Here is a 24,359-nt window from a genome sequence, read left to right as displayed (position 1 = left end):
AGATGTACCCTTTTGATGTGCACCCCTTGGACCCCAGACAGCTTAAGCTGCACGTGCTCCTTCTGCCCGGCCATGTTGTGGCGTATATCTTGTCTTTGTTGCTGGGATCTGGCACGTTGGTGTGACAGCAAGTCCTCTGCAGATACGTTGGATAAGGTGGTGAAAAACAAATACTGCTGCTGGATAGTGGAACAAATGAGAGCCCTGTGAGCAAGAGGCTATAATCTGGCAGTAACTGGGCGGTAGCCTACGTGCCCACCTACAGCTCTGCTTCTTGGTCTCTTCTGGAACTACTAGTGCTTTCTAGCTGGTACGCGCTTGTTCATGCTGGCATGGTAAGTTCCTACCTCTCAGCATTTTGTGAGACTTTCTTGAATTTATATCTGCCCCAGTTAAAGCTTTTATGTCCTGGGATGTGGTGTGGCATGTCAGAATCCCAGGGAAAGGGAGAGCCTGAGGCAAGCAATGTGAGGATCTCGTCTTGGCCATTTTGCTTCAAAAACGGGCCTTCTGGTAACGTTACTTCTGGCTGAAATGTAAAGGTTAAAGTGGAAAAGGGAAGAGCTCTTTCTTATGACTTACTAAATTCTCTGCCTGGGCTTCCTGGGCCGAGGTACCCTCCAAGGTCAGGGACGTCGCAAATGTACCTTTCCATGTGGAGAGGGGGCATGTTAATTCACAGAAGTAGTAGTTCTGACTGCTTTGTGATTTGAGAAATTTGGGAGCTGTAGGGAGGTCATCTCCAACGTGGACACTAAAAGCTTGATGAGTTGGTTGCTGCCTTTACAGCACTCTAAAGAAACCGTCTGTGCATGACGGAATACTGTTTTGTGTGTTGCTTCACCAGGTAAGGGACGTAGGCTCTTAACCTTGTTTTTCAGCAGCTAAGCAGGATAGAGTAGAAGTTACTGCTAAGAAGGATTCTGCTTGAGCAAAGTAAAATCCTCTTGAGGTGGAGAATGCCCAGTAAAAACGTAAAACTAGAAGAGAATCAATATAACTGCACCTGAAAATAGCCAGCTGGCAAAATAACTAACTCTTGGGGGTATGCCGTCAAGAATTTTTAAACTTGTCTACTCTTTCTTCTGTTAAGGTGAATGCATTAAGAGGCTTTCTTCCAGCATAAAGAAATAAGTATTTTAAGTAGTTCTAAAGGTTTCTGTTTCACAGCTGATACTAGGAAGCTAGGTCAACCTCTGAAGGACTGTGTTGGGTATGTTATGCGAGTGTACTACTCCGGCAAAGTGCGTTTGACCTGTTTACTTCAGCAAAACTTTTTTAGAGCCGCAGAGGAAGTAGCTGGTGTTTGAACAGCTCCGTTATATAAAAATCACAGAAGGGCCGGCTTGACTTTGCTATTCCTCCACCTCTTTGATGGGTGTGGGGAAGGTGGTGAAACAGTCACTGCGTAGTAAAGGAGTCTTTCACCCTGAATGACTTCCTCTTAGATTTTTCTCTTCAGTTTTCTGAGCACCAAACTAAGACACTATGGGCAGTTGTTGATAGTGCTTCAAGTGAAACCGCAAGGGAAGCCTAATGACCTCAAGACAGTTCGGGAGGTTTGAGTGTCTTCGAGTATCTGATGGTCATCCTGAGTAACGCTTCTGGAGGTGCAGTGCTTTAAAGATACCCTCCTTTTCTTGCAACCTAAAAAAGGGGCTTGGTTACATGTGTGCTTACATATGTTGCTCTTGGCTTAGACATTCCCTCATGGCACTGGTACAGCTGTTTGCAGGGCCAAGCAGTGAATGGGATCAGTGAACTGTCTGATTAAATGTGCCTCCTCTTCCCAACTCTTATCAGTCAGTTCACTGTTGACTCTGCAAACAGTTGCTTTGCTCCATTTGCCAGACGTGATGGTGGTTGAGTTGCTGAACTGTGCACTGTCAGCAAAAGAAATGTAACTATACCTGAAGACATAATTTTTGTGGCCCATTTTGAGTGCGTGTGTGTTTATGGGTGCATATTTAACTTTTGAAAGGGCTCTGGGTGCTTGTTCAAAACTTTGATCTCCTCCACAGTAGGTAACTTTGGATTGCATGGCTCTTGTGTAACAGAGTACGAGCGCAATCGGCATTCTTTTGTCTGGCGAATACCGATGTGGAGAGGGATTAGGGGAAAACAGGAGAATTCGCATGAGTAAACAGTCTTCCTTGCAATGTGCTTTTCTATGTGGGAAGAGTAAGTTAACTCTTAGTAATCTACATCCCATTCAGGCTCTGGGATCTGAGAAATAGAGAGCTGGAAGGAGCGCTCTGGAAAGATGAGGAGTTGAGGACCCTTTCTAGGAAGAGGGAGCATATGTGGGAGATCCATGTCTCGAGGTTCTCGCCTAAGGAAAAGCCTCAAACTGGTCCACAAAACACCCAAGGCCTGATGAGGTTAGACTCCAGAATAGGTGCTCAGAAATGACAGATCAATATACTTTAAAACTAGACTGAACAGCATTTTTTTTTTTTTTTTAATAAAGTTGGTAAGAGGAACACTTGGCATTGGATTGACAACTTCATTTCTCTTCTTGGAGCTCTAACAAGCGCTAGTAAGCTCAAAGTCTCTTTTTAAAAATGAGGAATGCGGGTTCACATTCTGCGTTCCTGTATACCTGTATAAATTAACCCAATAGATGCTGTGAATGTGAAGTTTCTTCATTGTTGTGAAAGGTTTTGAGGGTTAATATCCCACTTGGTATGCATACAGAAACTTAGGTAAAAAATTCTGAAGAGCTGATGAGCAAACATGTCTGACGTCTTTGTTTTGGTCACTAATGATACTTCTGTGACAACTGAAAGGCTGTATGGGCAAATTGATTTTTTTTCCTCCCCCTTGATTCATAAGTGTGTTATATATGCACTAGCACGTGTTGTAATGAGCGTATGTAAGCCTTTTCATGTTTACATCTGTACGTGGTAAAATGATGTGCTTGAAATTTCCTTATTTGTATTGCTAAAAGCAGGCAAAATTAGTACTTGAGATGACTCTGCTATATTTTTGCCATCTTGGACAAAGACAGTTGACAGTAAATGCAGGTGTAGTTATACAGGACAGCCTTAGTAAAGAATCCATGTATAACGTGACGTAGATCTTGAACTATTGCGTTTAGAAATGTGAAATACCTTCCCTTCCACTGGGAGTTTTGTACTGTGGTATTAGAAATAGGTTCAGAGTTGTTTATAGAAACAGGTACAATATTTGCTTCTTGGCTAGCTTTCTTCCTTAATTTCTGAGTCTCTCATCATCTACTTTTTTGCTTCAGTAATCTTCTTCCTGGGTTACCCTTTTCAAGCCACTTTTCCATCTTTTATTTTTTTTAAGTTGAGGTGATGTGCGCTCTGTGCATGAGTGGTAAGAAGAACTTTCTGAAGTGTAATGGTTTTAGCGCTGGTATGGCTTAAATGACAGTTCCTTGTGGTAGCTTTCTGTGTGGCTCGCTGGAGCACGTAGCTGTTGGCGTTGGCCGTTGCCAGGTTTTGCTTGGTGTTTCTTAGGGATCCTTCAGTGGCCTCGCAGCCTTCACACAAACAGAAGGTGACTTCTTAAGCGCAAATGCAGCGTGAAGACTTGAGTTGTTTCAGGGATGCTTGGGAACTGATACTGAAGCTATCTGGAAGGAGATGTTTGGGATCTCTCTCATCATATGTCAGGGTGTACCTCCCTCTGACTGCTGTCCTGCTATCACTTTCCAGGGTACCTCAGCAGGCAGCGGGCCAGCGCTGTGGTTTGGAAGAGCCTGAATGCAAGTCTTCTCAGAGCACTCAATTATCTGCTAGTCATTAGTTTAATTATTTGTATTGCTAGCATTCACATCGGTTATAAAGAAGGACTGATAAGGTGTGTTGTGTGTGTGGTGGTGTTTTTTTTTCTTTTTTCTCTGCAGAAGCCTGGTGTCTGATGATAGGTAGCAGTATCTTAATGGAGAAGAAACAAGGGTATCCCTGTCAGCTACTGCCCAGTTTATCATACACAGAATTACGCAGCTATGTACGTTCTGTGTTATCTAATGAAAAGGGGGAAAGATGCTTTGGAGGGTCTGCGCGTGGTTGATGGTTTAACTAAACGGATTTAAAATTACTTCTGATCAAATGAGTGCAAGTTTGTATAAAGGCAAGTCTTTAAAGCACCTAAATGAGAAACTCATGAAAAAGCTGGAAAGGCATTCCTGTTCTCCCCAACTGCTGTACAACTTGTTTTCCATTATTTCTGTACTGAATCCCAATAGAGCATTTTCTCCAACTTAAGTGAGTTCAGGTAGTTGGTTAAAAATATCTACAGCAGTTAGAGACTGCAGTTACAATTATAAGCATAAGTGTATCTTGTTCATCCTCACTCACATTTTTGTTTAAAGAAGAGAGCTGCCAAGCTCTTAAGGCCTCCAGAATGTCCTTTCTTCAAAGGTGGTTTTTGTGCAGCCTCTTTAGAGAAGAAAATGTGTTTTGAGGTGTAAATGGGCAAAATTACTCCTTATAGTGGAAATCCTGGCTCATGAAATAGTACATTGTTGGGGCTCTGTTTTTTGGCTATGAAATGAAGCAAGATTAAATGAGCATAGTATGGTAAATAAACTGCAAAGTCATCATTTAGAAATGGTCTGAGCAAGAGGAGTTCTGCTAGAAAAAGGATGTTGGCAGATTTTCCTAGTGCAGATGCAGCTTCTGCCAGCAAAAAAAGTGCTTTTGCAGGTATAGCTTATTTTCTGCAGGGGAGTGATATAAGCTATAATGACATCTGCTCTGGGGCTTTTGCCAATATAAAGACGTTGCCAAAGATTACATCCCCAAGACATTGCTGTATTGGCAATGATTTCCTGGGCCCATCTCTCTTAAAAGTATTAAGACTTCTTTTTTTTTTTTTTTTTTTTGACTAGGAATTGCAGGCTAAGGCATAGACGTTAACAGGACAGACTTATTGCCCGTTTGTCAAGGTGACATCATGTGCGCAAAACCAAAATTCAGCAGTGAGTGCTTCAAAGGGTTAAATTCTTCCTACTTTGTATTGCGTTGTAATTTGGCAAGACACCTGTCTTTCAGCCAGATGATGCAAAGATAATACATTGGCATGGTCTTGTATAGGAAAATGAAAAGGTGTCAGGAAGAGCCGTGATCCAGTTATGGAGTTGGATTGCTCAATGCTGAATAGGGGTGCTAGTTAAATCTAAGTTATATATTGACTCACGGCTGTGATGTCGTATGTCTTTGTGCCTCCAAGTGCTCAGTTTAGCTAGGTATATGCTGCAGTAAACAAAGTTAGGGCCTTTATGGAGTGATGGGAATCAAGTCAGCCCAAGTAAGATGTATTTTATAAGGACTACAGGGTGTGTGTGGTGCCGTTTTGGTGGTGGGGTGAAATTGCCCTCCTGTCAAACCGAGGTGTGCCAAAAAGGGGACAGTTTGTAAAGCTGCTTGAAGGAAGGGACAAGCCCACAAGCAACACAACTAGGCAAAGGGCGGAGGAGAGGAGAAATGCATAGTGTTTGGATGCTGACCAAGCTTGGGCCTGGAGAAGAAAGATAAGACTGAAGATGTTAAGGATTCTATTTTCTTCCTAAAAATTTTCTAATGCTCCTTTAAGAGTAAAGTGCCTGGGGCTAAAAATTCTTTGCTGAGCCTGTATTTCCTGGCTGCCGCCCTGTCTCTGCAGGGGTTAACAGTACTGTTCCACCGCGACCATACATCAAAGTGTAGTTGGGAAGACCTGACCATTGCTATGAGAGATGTTTTCAGTTGGGATAGCTTTCATTTGGCTTTCAGGGTAGATTCCAGAGTTATTGATTCTGGGCACTACTTGAATGCTGCTAATGGAAGCAGTTATGTTGCCTTACTGTTTTTTCTCTTCCCCGTGTCCCTTCTCTGTCGGGAAATGTTAATTAGGCTCTGAAGTGTAAGTCCAGGTCTAGGAGACGGTCACATCAGTGTGTTGTTTTGCATAGTGAGCGTGTCTTTCTCCCCCTGCCCCCAGCTATCTGGATGTCCAAGAGCTCCGACCTTTGCTATGGGAGGTCGCTCATCCTTTTGTTCTAATTTCTTATATTAGCAAAACACTATGTAATCGAGTGCTAAAATACTGCCTCATGGCGGGGAAAAAAACATGGCTGGTGGTGTACTTTGGGGCAAGGGTCTGTCTGCACGCAGGGGTTATCCTGCGGTTGATTTTGAGGAATCAGCTTGGAGGTGATCTACAATTTGGTGGGATTATCTTTTTGTCCCGTTGATAAACATCTAAACTATCTTTGCGTTTGAGCATATTGCATTGGAATAGATGTTTTTCGTTACAAACAGCAACAAAGGCAAAGTGGGGACAGGTCACCCACGACTGGAGACTTAACCAGTATTTGAGAGAGATGTTTAAGGCTGAATACCCTTGGAGTCTGATCCTCTGCTTACGCACTATCTAAAGAGAGGACACCTTTATTTTAATCATTATCTAGAAGGACCTTTGAGACCAGGAAAAGGACAATTTGAGAGACCTTTCTAAAGAATTTATATAACTTAATCCAGAGAATCAATTAGTTATTGGTTGTCATATGTCGTGTCCCCCCCCCCCCCCCCCCCCGGCAACATGTTTGAGATAACAAACAGATTTTCTGCTGTGAAAATTGTGTACAGAAAAAAAAACCCATGAATTTTGGGGAATTTATCTTTTCTGGTATGTGTATTGCTGGGATGTTTGGTGTCAGAAAATGTTCTTACCTGCTTAAAGTTTACCTGATTTCTCCTATCAACTTCAAAAAAAATTTTTTTTTTTGGAAGTGGGATAGACATTTTTCAGTCAGATAATATCTGATGATATACTGTAACGGAGAAGAACAGATTTTGGAGAATGAAGCAATAGATTTTGTTGTTGTTGTTTTCTCCCCCCCCCCCTCCCCCAATACAGTTGATTATCTTATACTGTAAGAAGCTTTCTGTAAAGCTGCTGTTTATTTAAAAAAAAAAAAAAAAAAAGAGCACATTCTAAAGACCATTCTCTGTGGTTATACCTACAGCGTGGATTTCCAGTTAAGGTGAGAGATGGTTGCTGATAGCTTGACAGATCTGCTGTTAGCATCCTTCTAAGGCCTGGTGCCCATTCAGTGCCCGAGTGGTTTGACCAGGTGATGCCTTGAACGTGCTTAAAGCAGCACAAGTAAAGTCCTGCTGTCTTCAGGGGACAAGAACTCCATGGAGAAGTCCCAGCTCTACCTGCCTAGAAGCAGTTCATTGGGCAGGGTTGCAGGCAGCCCGTTCTAAACTTTGCATGAGGTCTTGGAAACCTGAGCCGGCAGAGATGGCCTCCTACCTGATGAGGGGGAACAGTCCCAGTCTCTACAAACATACCGCGTCCAGAAAATGAGTGCAAATCCTACGGGTCAATCTGAGTCTTGAACAAAATCTGGAAATGAACAATGCTGACTATGGTGAAGGAGTGACATTAACTTATCTGTGTTTATATCTATATCTATAGTGTGTGTGTGTGTGTATACATACACATATATACACACACATACATACAAAAATAAAGAAAAAGAAGCAGGGAAAACCTTTTTCCTTTAAATTGTTTTGTAGAAATCTGAGGTGGCATAAAGAGCAATTGTAACTTTACACTTTTTCAGCTTTATACCTTTGTTTTCTGTTTCTCCCTCAAAAAGGACATTTGGCATAGCTCACGTAGGCAGATCTGTACTTTCCCAGAAATGCTCAGCCCTTTCAGAAGGGGAGTTGGACACCCAATGAGGACAGCGTTCCCCTGGAACCCAAAGGCAGCATTTTGGGTTGTTTTCTGTTTATTGGGTCGCTGACCTGACACACGCCACTTCTAGTCTTTCCAAAATTCTTTCCAAAATTCTCTAGTAATGTTTCTATCCTGGTGGCCTCCTAATTTGGTCATGTTGAGGAAACATCTTTGGGAATAGTGCCAACCTCTATGAAGTTACTATATGAGTCTTCTGTCTTGGTAGCCCAGCTGAAAATAGCCCCCAGACACTAATGAAACTATAGACAGGGCCAGATTAATAATAGCTCATATTAATAGCTGTACTGTACCCCTAGGTAGCCACCTCCCTCAAGATCTGGCTTGCCATAGGGTTGCAGTGGAGAAAGCTGTTGAAAAAGTCTGGCAAAAATGCCGTAGTGTTCGTTTTCCAGATGAGCAGCGTTCTTCTCTGAGTGATGCTTTCAGAGACGAATGATAAAGTTGCTGGTGGGATGATGCAGGAGGGAGAGTGGGAAGAGCTTTTCTGGCAGTAACCTGCATCAAACTGTACCCTACTGTACTTTTAAGTCTTAGGGACGGGAAGATTCGGAGGGTCCGTGAACCCTGGCAAACCCAGCTTTGACATGTTTGGCATGTGGCTCTCGGCAGACTGATTTTACAAAAAAATTCTTGGAAGCAAGTCCATGTTGTCCGAGTTGTGCCAACCTAACTGTCTGGCCACACAGTGATCCTGATCAGAGAACTGATCTGGGTTAAAAATAAACCAGCAACCCCCCTCGACCCGGGCTGCTTCCTCTATCTAGTTCACTGGTAGCTGTGCAAGCAGTTGTGCCATCGTAACGGAGAGGTCAGTGGCAGGCCCAGGAGGCAGCTGTTGCATGAGTTTGTTTTGCTGGTGAAATAAATATTTTCAAAGCTGTCTCTTCATGGTCTGATGGTGATGGGATGTAGCGTCTTTGAAACAGGTTTTAAAGAGTGTATTTTACTGCTCTGCCTAGTTACTGTCCTGTTCGTTTTTTCAGTCAAAGCTACTTTTGTGAACAGCTGCTGGAAATTGTTCAGGAGGGTGTTTTCCCCTCTCAAAATAGGGCCCATAAATCCAGACTGTTTCTTGCAGAACGCTGGTCTTTGCAGCGTTGTTCTAATTCCGTAATGCTGTTTGAAGGAATTACTCTTCCAAAAAAAAAAATAATAATAATAATCCAAGTTGTTGTTACTTTGTTGTAGATTGGGGGGGGGGGGGGGGAAGACCTGGTGCAAAGCTAAACCATTTGGGCTTCTGGCGTATTCCCCAGCGTCTCTAGGTCTCTAGAATCATACAGAAAGGAAGAGACTTGTTACTGGTTCAGGTCAGCCTGTGCTCTTGGGCTGACTGAGGGATTTTGATGTGTATTGCCTAGTCACCGAATTCCTCAGCCTTCATTCTGCACCGTTTCCTTCTGTGGCAAAATGTACTCTTGCAGTCCTTTTGAACCAACGTAGTACATTTTCTCCAAGCTCCGCGCTAGTGAATTGTACTGGTTTGATGAGAGGAGAATTGAAACAACAGCCAGGTGTCTTTTCTAGTCTTCTGGTGTGAGAGATCCCGAGGGACTAAAAGTATCAAATGATGCTTCTTGCTGTCATTAGGTATGCTTGTGGTCCAGAGAAAATCAACAGTTTTCTTCTGTATTTGATGGAGTTGGATCTGTTTGTGGTATGTGTCTATGAACAGTGCAGTAACTGTCTAGCACACGCTAAGTGCAAAACTACATGCAGTGGGGTGAGAATTTTTATAGTGCAAGCCCGTATATGATGGAGAGGAAAAGCTGTGCTCGGGGGCCTGTGAGAGCAGTGGTGCATAATTTTTAAGAGGGAAGGGGGGGCTGAAGGATGCTTCGTGGGCACTACTTGCCTGAACGGTACGCTGCGGGTGAGCGATGAAGGTGACTACGCGTAGTTTGTCTGTGGCTGGGAAACAGGTCTGTTGATGCTTTTTCGAAGTAGTCATCTGTATTTGGTGTCTATCTCATTGATTTCTCATCCTAATGGAAGCAACGCTATGAGGTATTGGATGTTGACTGAAAATTTGGCCTGAGGGTGGCAGTTACCAAGGACACAAATCCCACCTGGATGAACCTGTGGGTTCTTCACATTCAGGGCTGCCAAAACCTTTGGGGGTCACAGATGAGGCTCTTGGAATCGTTTCTTTCCTAGCACAGCTGCTGTGTGTCATGTGCTGTTTTCTTCCTCTGTACTGGGAGATGTTAAGGAGCTACTGAAATAGTAAATTGAAAGAATTATATGGAAATAGTGCCATCACCCTCTCCTACTCTTTTGAGGCTGCTCTTTGCAAACTCATGAGTGGGAGGCACGAGAAGAGAGGGTTGAGGTAAAAATCAATTGTGAAGCGTACTCTAGCACCCATGGGCTTCCACTCTCCTTCTCTCTTGGTATGTCAGCTTTAGCTGCTCAGTGGAGCCATGAGCAACTGTAGCTGTGGCTACTGTCGCTTTGGCAGATTGGCTGGGTTTTTGCTCTTACATCAGGATTCTTGCGGTGGGAAACACCAGGAGGAGTGGAACGGTTTGGGTGATGCTGCCTTTGTGGGCAATAAAATAGTAGTACCCCTTAATCCAAAGGGATTAAAAGTGAGAAATTGTTTGTGAAAGCATGTACATTTGGAGACCTCTTATTCCAAAGTCTTTCAATAGCATACAGTGGCATAACTCTTGATTTCATAGTGCCTCCAAAGCTGTGTGCCTTTGCTTTTTAAAGGCTTGACTTTATACCCAAGGACTGTAGCAAAAGGAAGCAGGAGGGAAAATGTTAATCAGAGGAAATATATAAGATGAGTTAATATCTCTCTGGATCTTATTATCAAACGATAGATCTCTTTGTATAGAAGCAAGTGTAACTGAAACAGTCTTAAATGCCTTCCCTGGTTGTAATCCATATATATTTTTAAATTTGTGTTGAGTTGATGGTAGGGTTTCTGCGGTCCTCTGAGAGCCAGCGCTGTCCAAAACGCTTGAGAAGCATGACAAATGCGTGTGTGTTTGGTTTTTTTCTCTTTAGAAGTATTACACTGTGAATTCAATTTGTGCATTTCCAAATTTGCTAATTCATCCTGGAGTTGTCACCTTAGTAATCTTTTTTTGATTGAAAAGCTTTGTTAGAGAATAGTTTTTTGTTGTGGCTCTTAATCGTCAACCTGAAAACTTTCCAAAAGGCTCAAAGAAAATGTAAAGCAGCTGGCTGCTTCATTTCTGTTTCTTGAACCAATTAAATGAAGTACTAGAGCTTTCTCTGAAGTTGCTTTTTATTATCTTGCTCTGCTGGAAGCATATATGTTCATCAGAGCTAGAAACAGTCAGTAAAATGCAACTAGGTTACTACAAACTGAGATCATAATATCAAGCTACCCTCTTATTGCAATGGTACTAATTCCTTGGTTCTGTAAAACTTAATTTTCAAATTTAGAGATGATGTGTGAAGGGCAGTTAATGAGATGGAGTAGGATGTAGGAGGCTAAGATGATGATCAACATTGAAGCGGAAGCCATTACATATGATACGAAAATTACAGTGCAGTGGTAGATACCAGTCTGAGAAAAGCAGTTGACGGTAGTAATCGGCAATGTCATAAGGAAGTCGCCTAGCTTCATGTAGCGTTGCTTGGAAATGATAGTGCCAGAAGAAGGTAAATCTGAGGGTAATTCAGAACTGGCTAGTTAGAAAAAGTCACTTAGTGTGGCTTCAGTGGGGTTGTAGGACACAAAGGCCGTGTCCTCTGTGGGTACATAAAGATGGAAATGAATGGTACAGTTTTTTCTTCCCTTTTTTTTTCTTTTATTTCTTTTTTTTTTTTTTGGCAGAAACATAGGCTTGGGAGAGAATTACATTGGCGTAGGGAGATGTCAGAAGAGGAGAATATGTATGGGTCGTGGTAGACTGATCTAGTTAGCTCCTGTACTCATCTTCTTAGGGCAGCCCTCTTACATGCGGTTTGTAATCAAGTAGGGGAATATTATGTTACATTAAGGTTTTTCAGCAGCTTCTCAGAGTGATTAGTCTCAGTTGTTTAAAAACTAGTAAGTTTGAAGATAACCTCTTTAGGAGCTCAGGCCCTGGAGATGCTTTAGCACTTAGAAGTGAATGCAGAAGAGATGATCTTGGGAGTTTTGTTAAGCTGATAGAAAACCTTACAAGCGTAAGAACTCATTTCTATAGTTCTCTCTTGAAAGAATAATGTGAATAGATTTTTGCAAATGAAAGTCGCTCAGTACACCTGTAGAGCAATGCAAACCTTACTGTGGCAGTGTTACTGGGATGCAATTCAGGCTCAAAGCTGACCTAGCCTACAGAGGAAGTGTTTTATGCCTGGGGTTATCTGGATGGTGGAGATGGGGTGCCAGTGAAGCCCACTGGTGGTTAAAATAGAGTAGTTGACCTAGTTAGTGCAGCAAATCAGTGCAGGTTTTCACGCTGTTATATAGCTGCCCATGAGAAGCAGCTGTACAGTGCCTGGTCTGCTTTGACAGTTGCCCTTTTTCTGCATCATAGATGAGGATTGAGCTGCTCTCCTTGAGAGAGGAGTGTTGGTATGTAAACGTGGTACGTGTTTGAGGTAATTGAAGAGTTATCGGAACGTTTGGTTCCTGATCAGTGGTGGTGCTCAGTGCAGCTGAGTATCCCTCGCTTGTATCAGGCGCGACCGAGATTTGCGACATGCCTGCATCCCACCTCTCGCAGCCTGGACTCATCTGGGGAATAGCGGGGAAAGTGCTTGGCGCGTGCAGTCCTGCTCCCTAGGCCATCCCAGTTCCTGGGAACTGGCGATGCCTCTCCCACCCTGACACGTAGCAGACGTGTTGCGAGGAGGGTAGCAGCAGAGGCAAGCCACAAGTCCTCGGGTCTTGTGCCCTTGAATTTGTCAAGGAATCTGTTTAACTTTCTCATGGTGAGGTTACTCTTGCTCCATCTCCTACCATGAGATGTGACCTGTCGGTTGTTACTAGTGATGCTTCCTTACCTCTTCAGGGCATGCTACACATGGTGGCTTTGCAGGGGGAGGCTGGAGGCGAAGCACCCGGCTGTGCTTTCGGTTCTGCGCGTGCTCAGAGGGCACCTGGAACTTCCCTTGATGCTCTACTCTTGGCACACGCTAAGTTTTTGACTGATTAAATATTTACAGTGGTGGTGTAACATGCTGTCTTTTGATGCTGCTTTAATGGAGCAAGTATCTGTGCTGCTTGGTTGTCTGAGCTGTCGTTTCTGAGCTGGTCTTTTGACAGCCCTCTGCTCTTTCACTGGTGTGGGCAAAGTGTCGTCACCAAGTAAAACTCTTCTTCTTCGCTCTCAAACATCTGCCTCGGAAACAGTTGGCTTCCTCTTGCCAGGGAGTTTAAATACCACTTTGTGGCATTCATGTGCCAGCAGACTGTAGCTGCGGACGTCGCTGAGGTTTGAACCGTTCAGAGACGTGAGGACTGGGTAAAGCCAGTGTTTCTGGAGCGTCTGCTTTGATTCGTGAGTGTCGAAACAGTTGCGTAGAAAACAAAACTGGAAGCTATATCAAACCTGTTTCGCTGTGCCGAGTCCAAAAAGCCACTGCTACTGGGAAATGGATGCTGTTGTTCGTATGGGAAGTGTCGAAATGCCAAAACTGCTGTGTTTACAAAAACAAACCGACCCCCCCCCCCCCCCCCAAAAAAAACCCCAAACTACTGCGAAATGGAAAGATACAAAATGAAGACTTTGTACCGTGTCTCAGGGAGGTGGGAGCAGAGCTTGCGTTGGGTTGTGATTAAATGGCTTTAATCTGCAGTGAACGCTCAGGTTGGCTTACTCCCGGCGTGTGATGAGAGGCTGGATTCTACAGTGCGCTTGTGGCTCTAATAAACTGCAAGAATTAGCTGCGCGACTCATCTGGAAAGCTGAAAACATTAGTAGATCAGGTCCTGGAAACTGTCAGGCAGCAAATTATGCTGTTTGAAAACTCTGATTCGAGCTAATGGCCTCATAATCTTTAAGTCGTGATTCATTTATAGTGTTTGTGCGCGTCCAGGTTTCTCCTTCCGATTCATGCTTGCTTATTTTGGTGGCAAAAAGAATTTAATCTAACTCAGATATTAGTAACCAAGCTTCCGGTTCAGGTACGTTTCACTGAAGGGAGTGGGGCTTTTTTCCCTCCAATGCAGAGTTATTAGCTGATGTTAAGAACGTCACATCTGACTTCTGAAGTTTTTTAGGGTTTCCCCTCCTTGTACCTCTTGCTAGCATCAGTGTGTCTGAGGATGACAAAGTGGATAGCAGCGGTAAATGTAGAGATCGCCACTGAAAAGTAGCAGGAGAGCGGGGTCTGTTTAGAGTAGATTGGAGCTTAGCTGCTTCGTTAACCGAGGAAATCACTGTTGAAGGACTGACTCCTTTTCTCTGTGGGCAGAGCTTTATGGTAAATGTTTTGTTAGCGAGATAGTAGTGACAGCTAGCCTTTGAAAGCGCCCGGGGAATTGCAACAAAATGGCTGCTTTCCTCGGGTTTCGTTTATGTCTGGATATCAACAGGCGTGCCGCCTTGAGCGCTGGGCAGTCTGCTTCGGCCTGAACATGTAAAACGGAGTAGGTGACCGTTGTAAATTAGATCTGCCGTTTCAGCTTTCGTCCAACCGCGTTTGAGTGAAAACTGAACGTCTGAATGTGTTAGCTTTTTCCTAGCTCACCATCTGTTTCTGGCTGCTTTACTTAGTTATTAATTTTTTTTTTTAATTTTTGTAAACGGAAAGTACCCTTTGTAAAAGCACACTTCTCGCTGCTGCAGCTCGAAGCCTAAGTAGTAATCCTGTCTGAGCAGCGTCGTAGCCTGTTCATAACTAATCTTTGGAGTGTAACGATAGCCGTAGTGGATAATCCTTTGTGCAAAATGAGAAGCCCGTCCAGTTTCAGAACAGAAACTACAGACGCTGGGAGCTTCACAGCTCCACGCTGTTTGCGTTCTGTGGGCTTTGCCTGCACCGGGCAGAGCGAGCGTCGGTGGGATCGCTGAAGTACGCTCCTGCAGCGATGGTAGGGTTAATATGGGGGTGTAGCAAAGCTAGCGTCCAAACAGAGGTTGAATGGTTAGGTTGTTTTGGTGTCCTTTTTAACCGCATGTGCAGCTGAAGGTGAAGTGGTGTGACCGAGCTGCAGGAGGTGAGCAGCCCTGCAGTAACGAACCTCTCATTGCAATACTGTGATTTACCCTGCCAAAGTGACTCCCAAATACTGGCAAGGTAGGCATGTGCATGCAACTAATGCAGAGCAGCCGCTGCACGGCACCTTGTTGACGTGCCTTGCCTTAAATTAGAACGATCCTTAATGCTAGAGGTTTTTTACGTTTGTATTTCCCTGTGGTTTACATTATGTAAACCAAGCCTCTTAGCGCTTCCTCCCTGTCTTCGGAGTCCTCTCTGCCTAATGCAGGCTCAGATTATGTTGCGGTCCACACTGCATGTGAACAAGGGCAGAGTTGTATTAGTCCTTGCTTTCTGTGCCAGTGAAACTAGTTTCACTGAAACTAGTTAAGTTTTAAATGCCACATCTTGGATGTGGCAGGCATGCAGAAAGCATGCAGCCCAGCTATTTCTGGTAGCAGCTTGTCGTGCTGCTGGTGTTTCCTTTTTTTAAATTAACATCAGACAAATACTGCTGGTGCTAAAGGAAGCTGAAGCCCAGAAAGCTGGTAAAAGCTTCCCCCCGCTCTGACATATTTGTCTTAATGCACTGAACCAACAGTCCTGGTCTCTGAAGTGTAATCCCAGAATAACACGCTGTTTTGTACATAGCCCTCACAGCAGAAAAACAGCTTTCTTTTGTGACACTGTTGGGATATTTAGGGACTCTGATCTGGAGAAACTTGTCTTGGGAAGCTGCAGTGCTGCTTCTCCGGAAAAATGCAGAAGCCGCAAATGAAACTCGACCCTCTTGTTTGCCGTCACTTGTCCTTTGCTCTGAGCAGTGTTTGGTGAGTTTGCCTTGAGACGCTTGATAGTCACTGCAGACCAGTTTTAATTTAGCATAATAACTTATTCTTCAGCATAGGGGGAACTTGTCTGTCCTCCTTCTCATTTAAAAAGCAAACAAACCCTCTGACAGACCACTACCTCAGTGGCCTCTTAGCCTATTAAGAGATTAACAAGTATTCCCAGAAATCTTAATGCAGCGGCCAAGTGGGCTACTGTAGCAGAAGGCAGGACAAGACTTCAGGCTAATTTAAAACTTTCTTAATGCTGTTGCTTGAGAATTTAGGAAAAGGCGGTTTCTTTGGGCATCCTTTTGGCCGACCTCTGGAGCGGACTCCCCGGTCCGAGTAAAGGATGCTTGTGTTCGAGAGGAGCTGTTCCCGTTACTGCCCGCAACTTGTTTGCGGTTCTAGAGCGCGGCCCAAGCGATGGACGCGGGTGAAGTGCTTTAGAAAGGTGGGAGAGTGCTGGGAGGGTTAGCTGGAGAAACCTACAGGTGGTATTTGCCTGGTGTGTTTAGCAGGAGACTTCCTGTTTTGAGGCAAGGCTTGTTGCAGAAAATGGAAGTTGGGGGTGTGTGGTGTGGGTTTTTTTTTTTTTCCCTTTAAATACATTTTAGGGACTGTAGTAGCTGGTATTGTAACCAAGGTAACCTAGAGATAAGGTCAGCTTGTTTACTAAAAAGCACATGCTTGTCTTTGATTAGTTTGCTCTAGGAAGTGTATGTGTTTAAGTGAGCTATTACGAGTTCCTTTAGGTGCTGCTATGTAATACAAATAGTATTATAGAGAAAGATATTGTGGATACCCCAGAGCAAATACAAAGTAAGCCAGAAAGATTAAAAACCGAAGGCTTGAAGCAGATTGCATTCATGCTTGCTGAAGCTGGAGTAGTGAGCAAGACCCCTAAAAGCAGTGGTGCCAAATAACCCTGTTTCCTGCATGGGTGCCAGTAACGACTTCAGGCCGTTCTCAGCTGCTTGCTGCCAGCTTAAAGAAACTGTGTGGCACTGCGCAGTGATCTGGATCGGGGTTTGCTCCTGTCTGAAAGCTTTTTTTCTTTTTCCAATGGGGATCCATGCTGGTTTGTAGCATGGCTCCCAGGCGGCCGTGCCAGCGCTGCTGCCCAGGGGCCCGAGCTCCCGCTCGGCTCCCGATGGGCAGAGGTGAGGATGCTGCTCCGTAGGTGAGGCAAGCCAGGCTAAGGCCGTCCTCTTGCCGGGAGAGGCTGTCTCACCCGTGCTGCCAGGCTTATGCTGCACGCGTGCCCACGTAGCCATCGCGCAGCTGCATGGGGAGGTGTAGCAGCTTGCTGATTTGGCTGACAACTAGCTCTGCACGGGGAGACGGGAAAATTCACTTCCTCTGGAACAGTGACTTAGCCCAGCTTATCCCAGAGCTGCACCGTCGCGGCTTTTGACCCAAGGAAATGGGTAAAATTGCCGGCCAGGAGTGCAGTTGCCTCTTCAACAGATGCTGCCTTGCTGGTGTGTGATGGTCAGTCACGCGGGTTGTCAGCCAAGTACCGGGCAGAGTTACCGCGGTTAGGAGCTTGTGTCTCTCTTGCCGAGGAGACTCGCTCCAAGAGGGACTGGGGCCGTGTTTTCACAACACGGAGCGTTTGGCAATACTGGTTTCTGGTTTTTCTGCCACATAGTCTAGCAGATTTGCTGTCACAGCTTTTTATGGGGCTCCCCAAGAACCGCACCAGGGATCCAGTCTAACCTTTTTAAAGCTGCTTTTGTCCACGTGGGTGTGTTAAGCCAGAAAAAATTCTTAACTTCACCTTCAGCAAGCTGCATTGGGACTAACAGGAGCAAGAACTCGCTGCAGAGGGGAGAGGAGTGTCCTTTTTCATAGTGTAAACCACAAGGCTAGTTCTTTGTGCTTCCATTTGGACTCTAGGGCTTTAGTTCAGCAAGTGGTTTTGTTGGTGTTGCTGCCGAAAGCCGCTGTCCCGCTTGTCCCCGGCTGCCTGTTCCTGCCCTCCCCCTTGCACTAGGGCGGCTGTTGGTGTGGTCATGCAACAAAACGGATTGGGGAACTGATCCAGGGAAAACCAGCTTAAGAAAAGGGGGGAAAAAAGGTCAGTTTCTGAGCCAGGAATTTGCAGTGCTGCAGCGTCAAACGGTTGTAGTAGTAGTGTGGGGCGGTGCGGGCGAGAGACGGGGCGAGCGGAGTGCCGGCGGTGGGAGCGAGCCCCCAAGGAAGGGCAGGACAGGGTGGGACTGCTGCTTTGGGTGGCAGTAGTGGCTTTTTTGCCAGCTTGAGGTTGTAGCTACAGCCCAGAGGCTCAAAAAATTGCATTGCTGTGTTATGTCCTACTTTTCAACAGCTTCAGAGCGTCCGTTGAAAATTTGCCTTACGGCAAACTTCCGTTTTGATGTCAAGTGGCGAAGTAGGTGTAGCCATCCTTGGGTGCTTACTGGTGCCCATGTTGCATGTAAATGGTCCACGGCCTGAGCTGGGATAGTTTGGATTTAGGGAGATCGAACACGTTTCTTGGGTGTAACGGAGGCTGTGTGTTTTGTTTATGTTTCTCTTCTCACGTGACCGAACCCTTGGCTGAAGAGACAGGTTTAATTAGAAGTAAAACTTATGCAGAAGTGAAAACCAGCTTTTATTCCTAGTGCTTGTTTCTGGCCTCTCTAGGTGTATTTCTTCCCGTAGTTGTACAGTGTTTCCCAAGACTCAGGGTGTGTTGGGAACACCTCGAGATTTCCAAAGAAATTGCCACTTGCCAATGTCAGCCAGTTATTTTCCAGGAGAAATCCCAGTTCAAACGTTTTAGGGATGGGAGGTGGGACAATAGTTTGGTTCTGCAAGTAGTGTGGAGCTTGTAGCAAAAAATGAATGGGGCAGAGGCCAGTTTGCCCTTCCTGCGTTTTTAGGAACATCTTGGATGGATTTACATTGCGCAAGCATGCCGGGCAGTGAGATGTTAACACTTGGGCATCATGAATTCATCTGCTGTGGCAGCAGTAACTAACTGGTTCCTTAAGTCTTCATCCCTAGTCTCGCTGCACGTTAACTCTTTTGCTTTATAGAGTTGTGCTTGATTTCTTTATCTGCCAAGTCATAAACAATTTTCCCGTGTATGTTAACGCACATAATCCGTGTAGACAATTCGTGTTGTCAGGCGCACTGGCTTCCCCATTTGCTTGTCCAAAATGCTGCTTGGGGGGTACTCATAACAGTATGCCAGCTCCGTCAAACGGCTGCTCGCTCGTTCATTATTTTCTTTTTTTTGTTTCTTTTTCCCCTCTAGAATCCAGCGACTATCACTCGGATACTGCTTAGCCATTTCAACTGGGATAAAGAAAAGCTGATGGAGAGGTAAGCAGCCATCTTAGCATGCAGCCACACTTCACTTCAGACCTGCAAGAAACGTTTATTACTGGGTTCATGTGATAATGGACGAATGGGCAGTGTGTGGCAGGAGGGTCTCTTGTGTAAGCTCTAAGTTTGGGGTTTTTTTTTTTTTTTCTTTCTTTCGTTTTCCTCTCTTTAGCAGCCTTTACTGGCTAAGAGTGACTCCTTGTCTTTAATATTAATAATGCCTCTTAGACTTCAAAGGAGTTTTGGAAGTCGGTAGCCCCCTTGGAGGAGGGGGTGCCTTTTGGTTTGAATACACGCAGCTCCCAGGTTTTTTTCCACAGGCTGTGGACAAAAGCAAGCACAAACAGGTTCCTGTTATCTTGCAACTATTTCAGATTTGGATGTTGCTTTTGCATGTCATATTAGCATGCTTGTTCCTGACCTGTTTATTCTTTAGTCTTGCTGCGACTAAATTGTTCTTGGCTGATAAGGGTGCCAGTAAGTGTCTGCCGCCTTTGTCTTCGGTTTGCAGCACTGGGTTTTCTTTTTGGGAGGGGTGTGTGTGTGTGTGTGTGTAAATAATGGCTTGAATTTTGTCTCTCCCTCCCCCTCCAAGCAGAGTATTTTACTGTTGCTTCTTGTCTTTGATTCATAATTCTTGGAGAAAGTTGCTGGTAAAGATACTTTTTATGAAGTTTCTTGTCCTTATAGAGTGGAGGTTAAATCTGACAGCTGCAGTTGTAATGCACTTTGGTGTTTGTGTTTTGTTTTTACCCCGGCGTTGCTGTTGAAGAGAATATGGGGGAGATGGAGAAATGTATTTACTCATGAAAAGCCGGGTGGCAGGACTAGAAACAGCAGTAAAGCTAGTGCAGAGACTTACTTTTAACAATGGTGTCTTTGATTTTTGTGCTCTTTGCTGATCTTAACGCCAAGTACTAAGAGAGACAACCGTGGGAGGGTGAGAGGAGGAAACCTGCGGCTGGTGGGCTTGTTTCTTTGTTTAGTCTTAATGGATATTATTTCCCTGCCTGATGATCAGGGTAAAAGTCTGTAAAAGCTTGTGCAGAGACAGTCTTTGTTATACTGTTAACGTGATAAATATCAATTAAGGTGTTCTGGACTGTGGGTTGAGGCAAGGCCTTGCCAGGCCCATGGGTAGCAGTGAAGGTGCTCTTACACGGAGCAGCGCGTTTTCAGTTTGCTAATAGATAACTTTGGAATTTAGTTATTTCCTCAAGGATAGGGGACTAACGGCATCTTTGGCCACTCTTGTATAATGTTTCCATTTACTGATGGAGCTCAGGTATCTTCTGTTTTGCTTGGCCTAGATTTTCTTCTGAACTGATAGGATTTTTTTTTTTTTTTTTTTAACTTTTCCGGTTTTTGTTTTCCTTAGTTAACGTTGAAAGTATCTGAAGGCTTCTTGAAATGGATGAATGTAGTCACTCGAAGGTTATTTAACTTTGACTACAACTGTTAAGCATTTAGATTTTGTTCCTTCTACGTAATTGCTGTCTGTTCATTGAGTTTCTTTGCTATCTCCGTCTCACTTTGAGGTACCTTTACATAAGTGTACTGGAACTTCACCCCCTTATTCAGTAGGATTTTTGCCCTTCTCAGTTAAAGCTTGTTTGTTAAGGCTGGCACCAGTTTTTAAAAAAAAAGTTGCACTTTGTGTTGTTGTTGTTTTCTTTTTTTTTTTTTTTTTTTCCCCAAAGGGCAATATTAGCTACCTCTCTATGAGGTGTTATTGTTAAAGGGCTTTACAGTTTCCAACAAAAACATCTTAAATACATGTAAATACTTACAAAATCCACAGGTAAACAGCTGTTCTTGGTGCATGTTCATTAGAACGCTTACCTTAATTCTAGAGCATTATCCCTGTGAGTAATGTTATAAGTGACCCTTGCTATTGCACACTAGTTGCATTTTTGCTGCTAATGATCTGTTGCATTAGAAAAATATGAAAACAGTTTCTTCATTAGCTGTTGCTGCTCTCAGTCATCTTTTTGCCAAACAGGCTACGAGAAGCCCTTTGCCCAGCTCCCCTGATGCTCAACTGTGTTAAACCAAGGAGCAGGAGGTTGGAGAGGAGGCTGAGAGCTGACTCTTTACAGAGTGTTCAAGAAGGTTTTGTGATTGCTGCCGAAATAGGTGAAGACTAGGGTCAGAGGTGGGTAGTCGGCTCAGTAGCCAGGGTGCAAAACAGAGAGCTGAGTTGGCCTTGGAGCTGGAAATGAAGCCGTGAGCTAGCTACAGGTTGCATCTGCTCCCTGAAAACTAGAGGATTTACAGAGGTTGTTTCCATTTAGAAGAACGTGACCAGCTGATTAAGCCCAAATTTGCACTTAGTCTTCCAAAACAGAGGTCACCTTTGAGTCTTGCTTAGCTTTGTGTGCTTTCAGCAAGTTTTAGTGCCTTGTGTCCGAAATCTCCAGCTCGCCACTAGCTGAATGCAGCCCTTGCCTTCTGGTTTTGCGTGCGGGCGACACGCGGCCAGGGCCTGACCCCTGAGCAGGAGCGCCTGGTCGTGGGGCTGCACTCGCCGCGCCGTCGGCAGGTAACTGCTGCTAGCCCGTTGCTCGCGCTGGCAAGTAAAAGCGCTCTTGTACAGTGCTGTTTCACGCCAATTGAATCTATGGTCTGCAACGGTGTTGGAGACTCCCTTCCCCTCTTTTTTCCCCTTCTGGAGGACGTTATGTTACACAGGTATATATTTGGGCTCTTTTACTTCTAATAACCATTAGGAAGGCTTCCTAGTGAATTACTGTTGCCTGCAGTCTGGACTGGTTTCGTGCTTGCTAAGATGTAATGTTTGGGTGCAATTTTTGGGGCTTGATTCCACACCAAGTCAGAGCTTGAACTCAGTTGCTTAATGGTATTTCTTTACAGGCTTAGCCAATATCTGTTTTACCTTAGTTCAGCATGAATCAGCATGACCTAACAGGCAGCCTTATCAAACTTTGCCTGCAGTAAAGTAGATAAATTAAGTGGCTTCGTTTTTGATATGTGTTGAGTGTTACTAGGTCTGAGTTTGTGAGATGAAAGCTTCCATGTTATAAAACGTTAAAGCCTCTTCATTGCTATTTTGTATTGTTATGCACATTTTTAACGAGCAGCTTATATTTGTCTGTGACAGCTTTGTCCTGGACTAATTGCATGGCATTATTAAGAGGCTAAACATGTTACAGGTGTTTATTCCACTTAAAAGGAAGCAATATCCACAACTGAAAAAAAGTCCTATCCACTGGTGAGGGATTAGTTGTCTGACTGCGTTTGAAAGCAAAATTGGTGTGTTGGCATGGATTTGTTGGAAGGATAGAAGCATGTCCTGGAGGAAATACTGGAGTTCAGCTTCTGATGTTTGATGTGCTGCGCAAGTCTTGGAGAACAAAGATGTTGGACAAAGGAAAGTATAGTACTTGAGATGTCTGCAGTATCCCTGCTATTGGAGGGAGGCAGGTGTTGAAATTTCCCCCAAAAGGAATGTGTCACAAGCTTGGTGAATAGAGGCAGGGTACTAGCAGGTACAGGTTGAGCACTTGCCTTCAGAAGTAAGTGAAAGAAAGTGCTTTGGATTATTACTTTGCTGTCCTGAGTAACTTCCAGTTTTGTCATGGCTGTGAGCATCTTCCCCTCCCGAGGGGAGCTTTAAAGTGACCCTCTGCATGCTGAAGAGACTGAGACACAGCTCTCCTACTTTGGTTAGAGGAAGCCCGCTTCCACGTATTGTTCTGAAGAAAAGTAGTCCAGCATGTAACCAAAGGCCCGCTGTAATCACCTGAGGGATAGGAAAAGATACTGAAGTAGAACTTTAGCTTCTTGTAGGCACTTATCTCCATGGCTGCATGCCCATGTCCCCTCCGTGAAGAGGACTGAGTCCAGAAGTGCCTCTCGGGCTCCATTGCTGGCCTAGATTGCCTCTTCCCTCTTCCCCCTTACAGTGAGTGTTCTGGCTCTTGTCTGTAGGTACCTGACTGTCTCCTTTCCTTTGGACGCATAAGAGCCTAATGCTGTTCAGCAAGGGCAGGAGAAGCGTCAAATTATTGCTTACGGCAAGCTTTTTGGTATGCAGATACAATCTCTTACTTTTGAGTATACTGATTCTCTGACATTCAGAAATGCCTTTTCACTAAAGGAAACTTCTTGGAGTGTGTGCTAAAAGCATTTTTGGTTTCAGTGAGGTTTCATTGGTTTCATTGTTTTTTTTATCTGTCTGTTTTTATCTTTCTTGGATGGAGTTTGATTATGGCTAGAAAATTATCATTAGACAGTTACCAGCAGTAGTGTCCATGGAGACCAACTCTACCTTGTGGAAATAAAGAAGCTGCCAGCTTGAATCCTCAGCCAACAAGACTTGATGCTGCCATGGACTTTGTTTTGGTGCTCATTGAAGAAATTATATCAGAATTTGAAAGTATTTTTTACTTTTGTGACTATTCATTCAGTTTCAAGGAGCAGGAAAAGCACGGCGGTCTGTAATGAAAAGAATGAACTTTGATAAACTAATGGCACTGCTTACCAAGGTCAGCTGTTCTGAGCAAAGAGACTGTAGAGTTGAATAGACCATAACCCTTTCTGGAGTATCAGAAATGCTAAAATTATTGAGTATCTGCATTGCAAAGGGAGAAGAGGAATGGAGCATGAGGGATTTAATGCTAGGCCTGTCTGGACGAATAACAAGCTTGGAAAGCTGCTCTGCTCCTCGCTAAGATGAAAAGGAGGGACCTAGCTTCCAAGAAGCAACTCTTAAATAGCAAGAGCTGTAGGAATGGCATGAGAATAGTCGGAAGTCAAGCTCAGTTACTTTCTAAAGCTTCCACAGCCAAGTGAATAAGAATCTGGGGAGGAGGAACACCCTACAGTAAGGATAAGCTAGAGACAGACTGCTCCATCCATGGAAACAAAATTAATCCCCACTTCATTAAGAAAAAACTTTTGCCTTATGGCCGACATGAAAGGGGTAGTGTGCAAAGGAGATTACCACATCCAAAGGGGAAGCAAACCTCAAGGCAGCTCAGGTGGGAGGAAGAGGATGGGGTGGAATAACCCTGGAGTTCTGAAGGAAGCAAGATGGGAATTAAAGGGTTTTCTTTCAAGTTTCACAGCAGAGGCGATGGCATGCAAATATATGATATCAAATATGGGGCATATATAAAAAGGGAGGCAGGGCTGAGAAGTCACCGGCCAAATCTGTAGGATTTGTACAGAATTTCCTACAGACCTGTAGGAAAGGATTATTGAAGACCAAGGTGAGTGAAAATGGAAGGCGTTTTGATTTAGAAGTGATTTTCTAAAGACAGACTGTATCCAAGTAAATCTGACTGTTTTCTCTGATACCCTCTGATTCTCTCACAGACAAGAGAGATATGA

At 44.3% G+C, this 24,359-nt stretch overlaps 1 protein-coding gene across 2 annotated transcripts in view; it reads left to right on the top strand.

Moving 5' to 3' along the window:
- The window catches only part of ARIH1 (ariadne RBR E3 ubiquitin protein ligase 1), a 67,117-nt gene that overhangs the window by 7,698 nt on the left and 35,060 nt on the right, over positions 1-24,359 (top strand). For both annotated transcript variants that reach the window (XM_068958075.1, XM_068958074.1), the window contains exon 2: positions 18,934-19,001. In XM_068958075.1, coding sequence (XP_068814176.1) covers positions 18,934-19,001 — 68 coding nt within the window. The remainder of the gene's footprint in view (positions 1-18,933; positions 19,002-24,359) is intronic.

This window comes from Struthio camelus, chromosome 12, assembly GCF_040807025.1.
Source record: "Struthio camelus isolate bStrCam1 chromosome 12, bStrCam1.hap1, whole genome shotgun sequence".
NCBI classification, from domain to species: domain Eukaryota; kingdom Metazoa; phylum Chordata; class Aves; order Struthioniformes; family Struthionidae; genus Struthio; species Struthio camelus.
The sequence above is the reverse complement of the archived record's forward strand: the minus strand, read 5'-3'. Positions and strand labels throughout refer to the sequence as shown.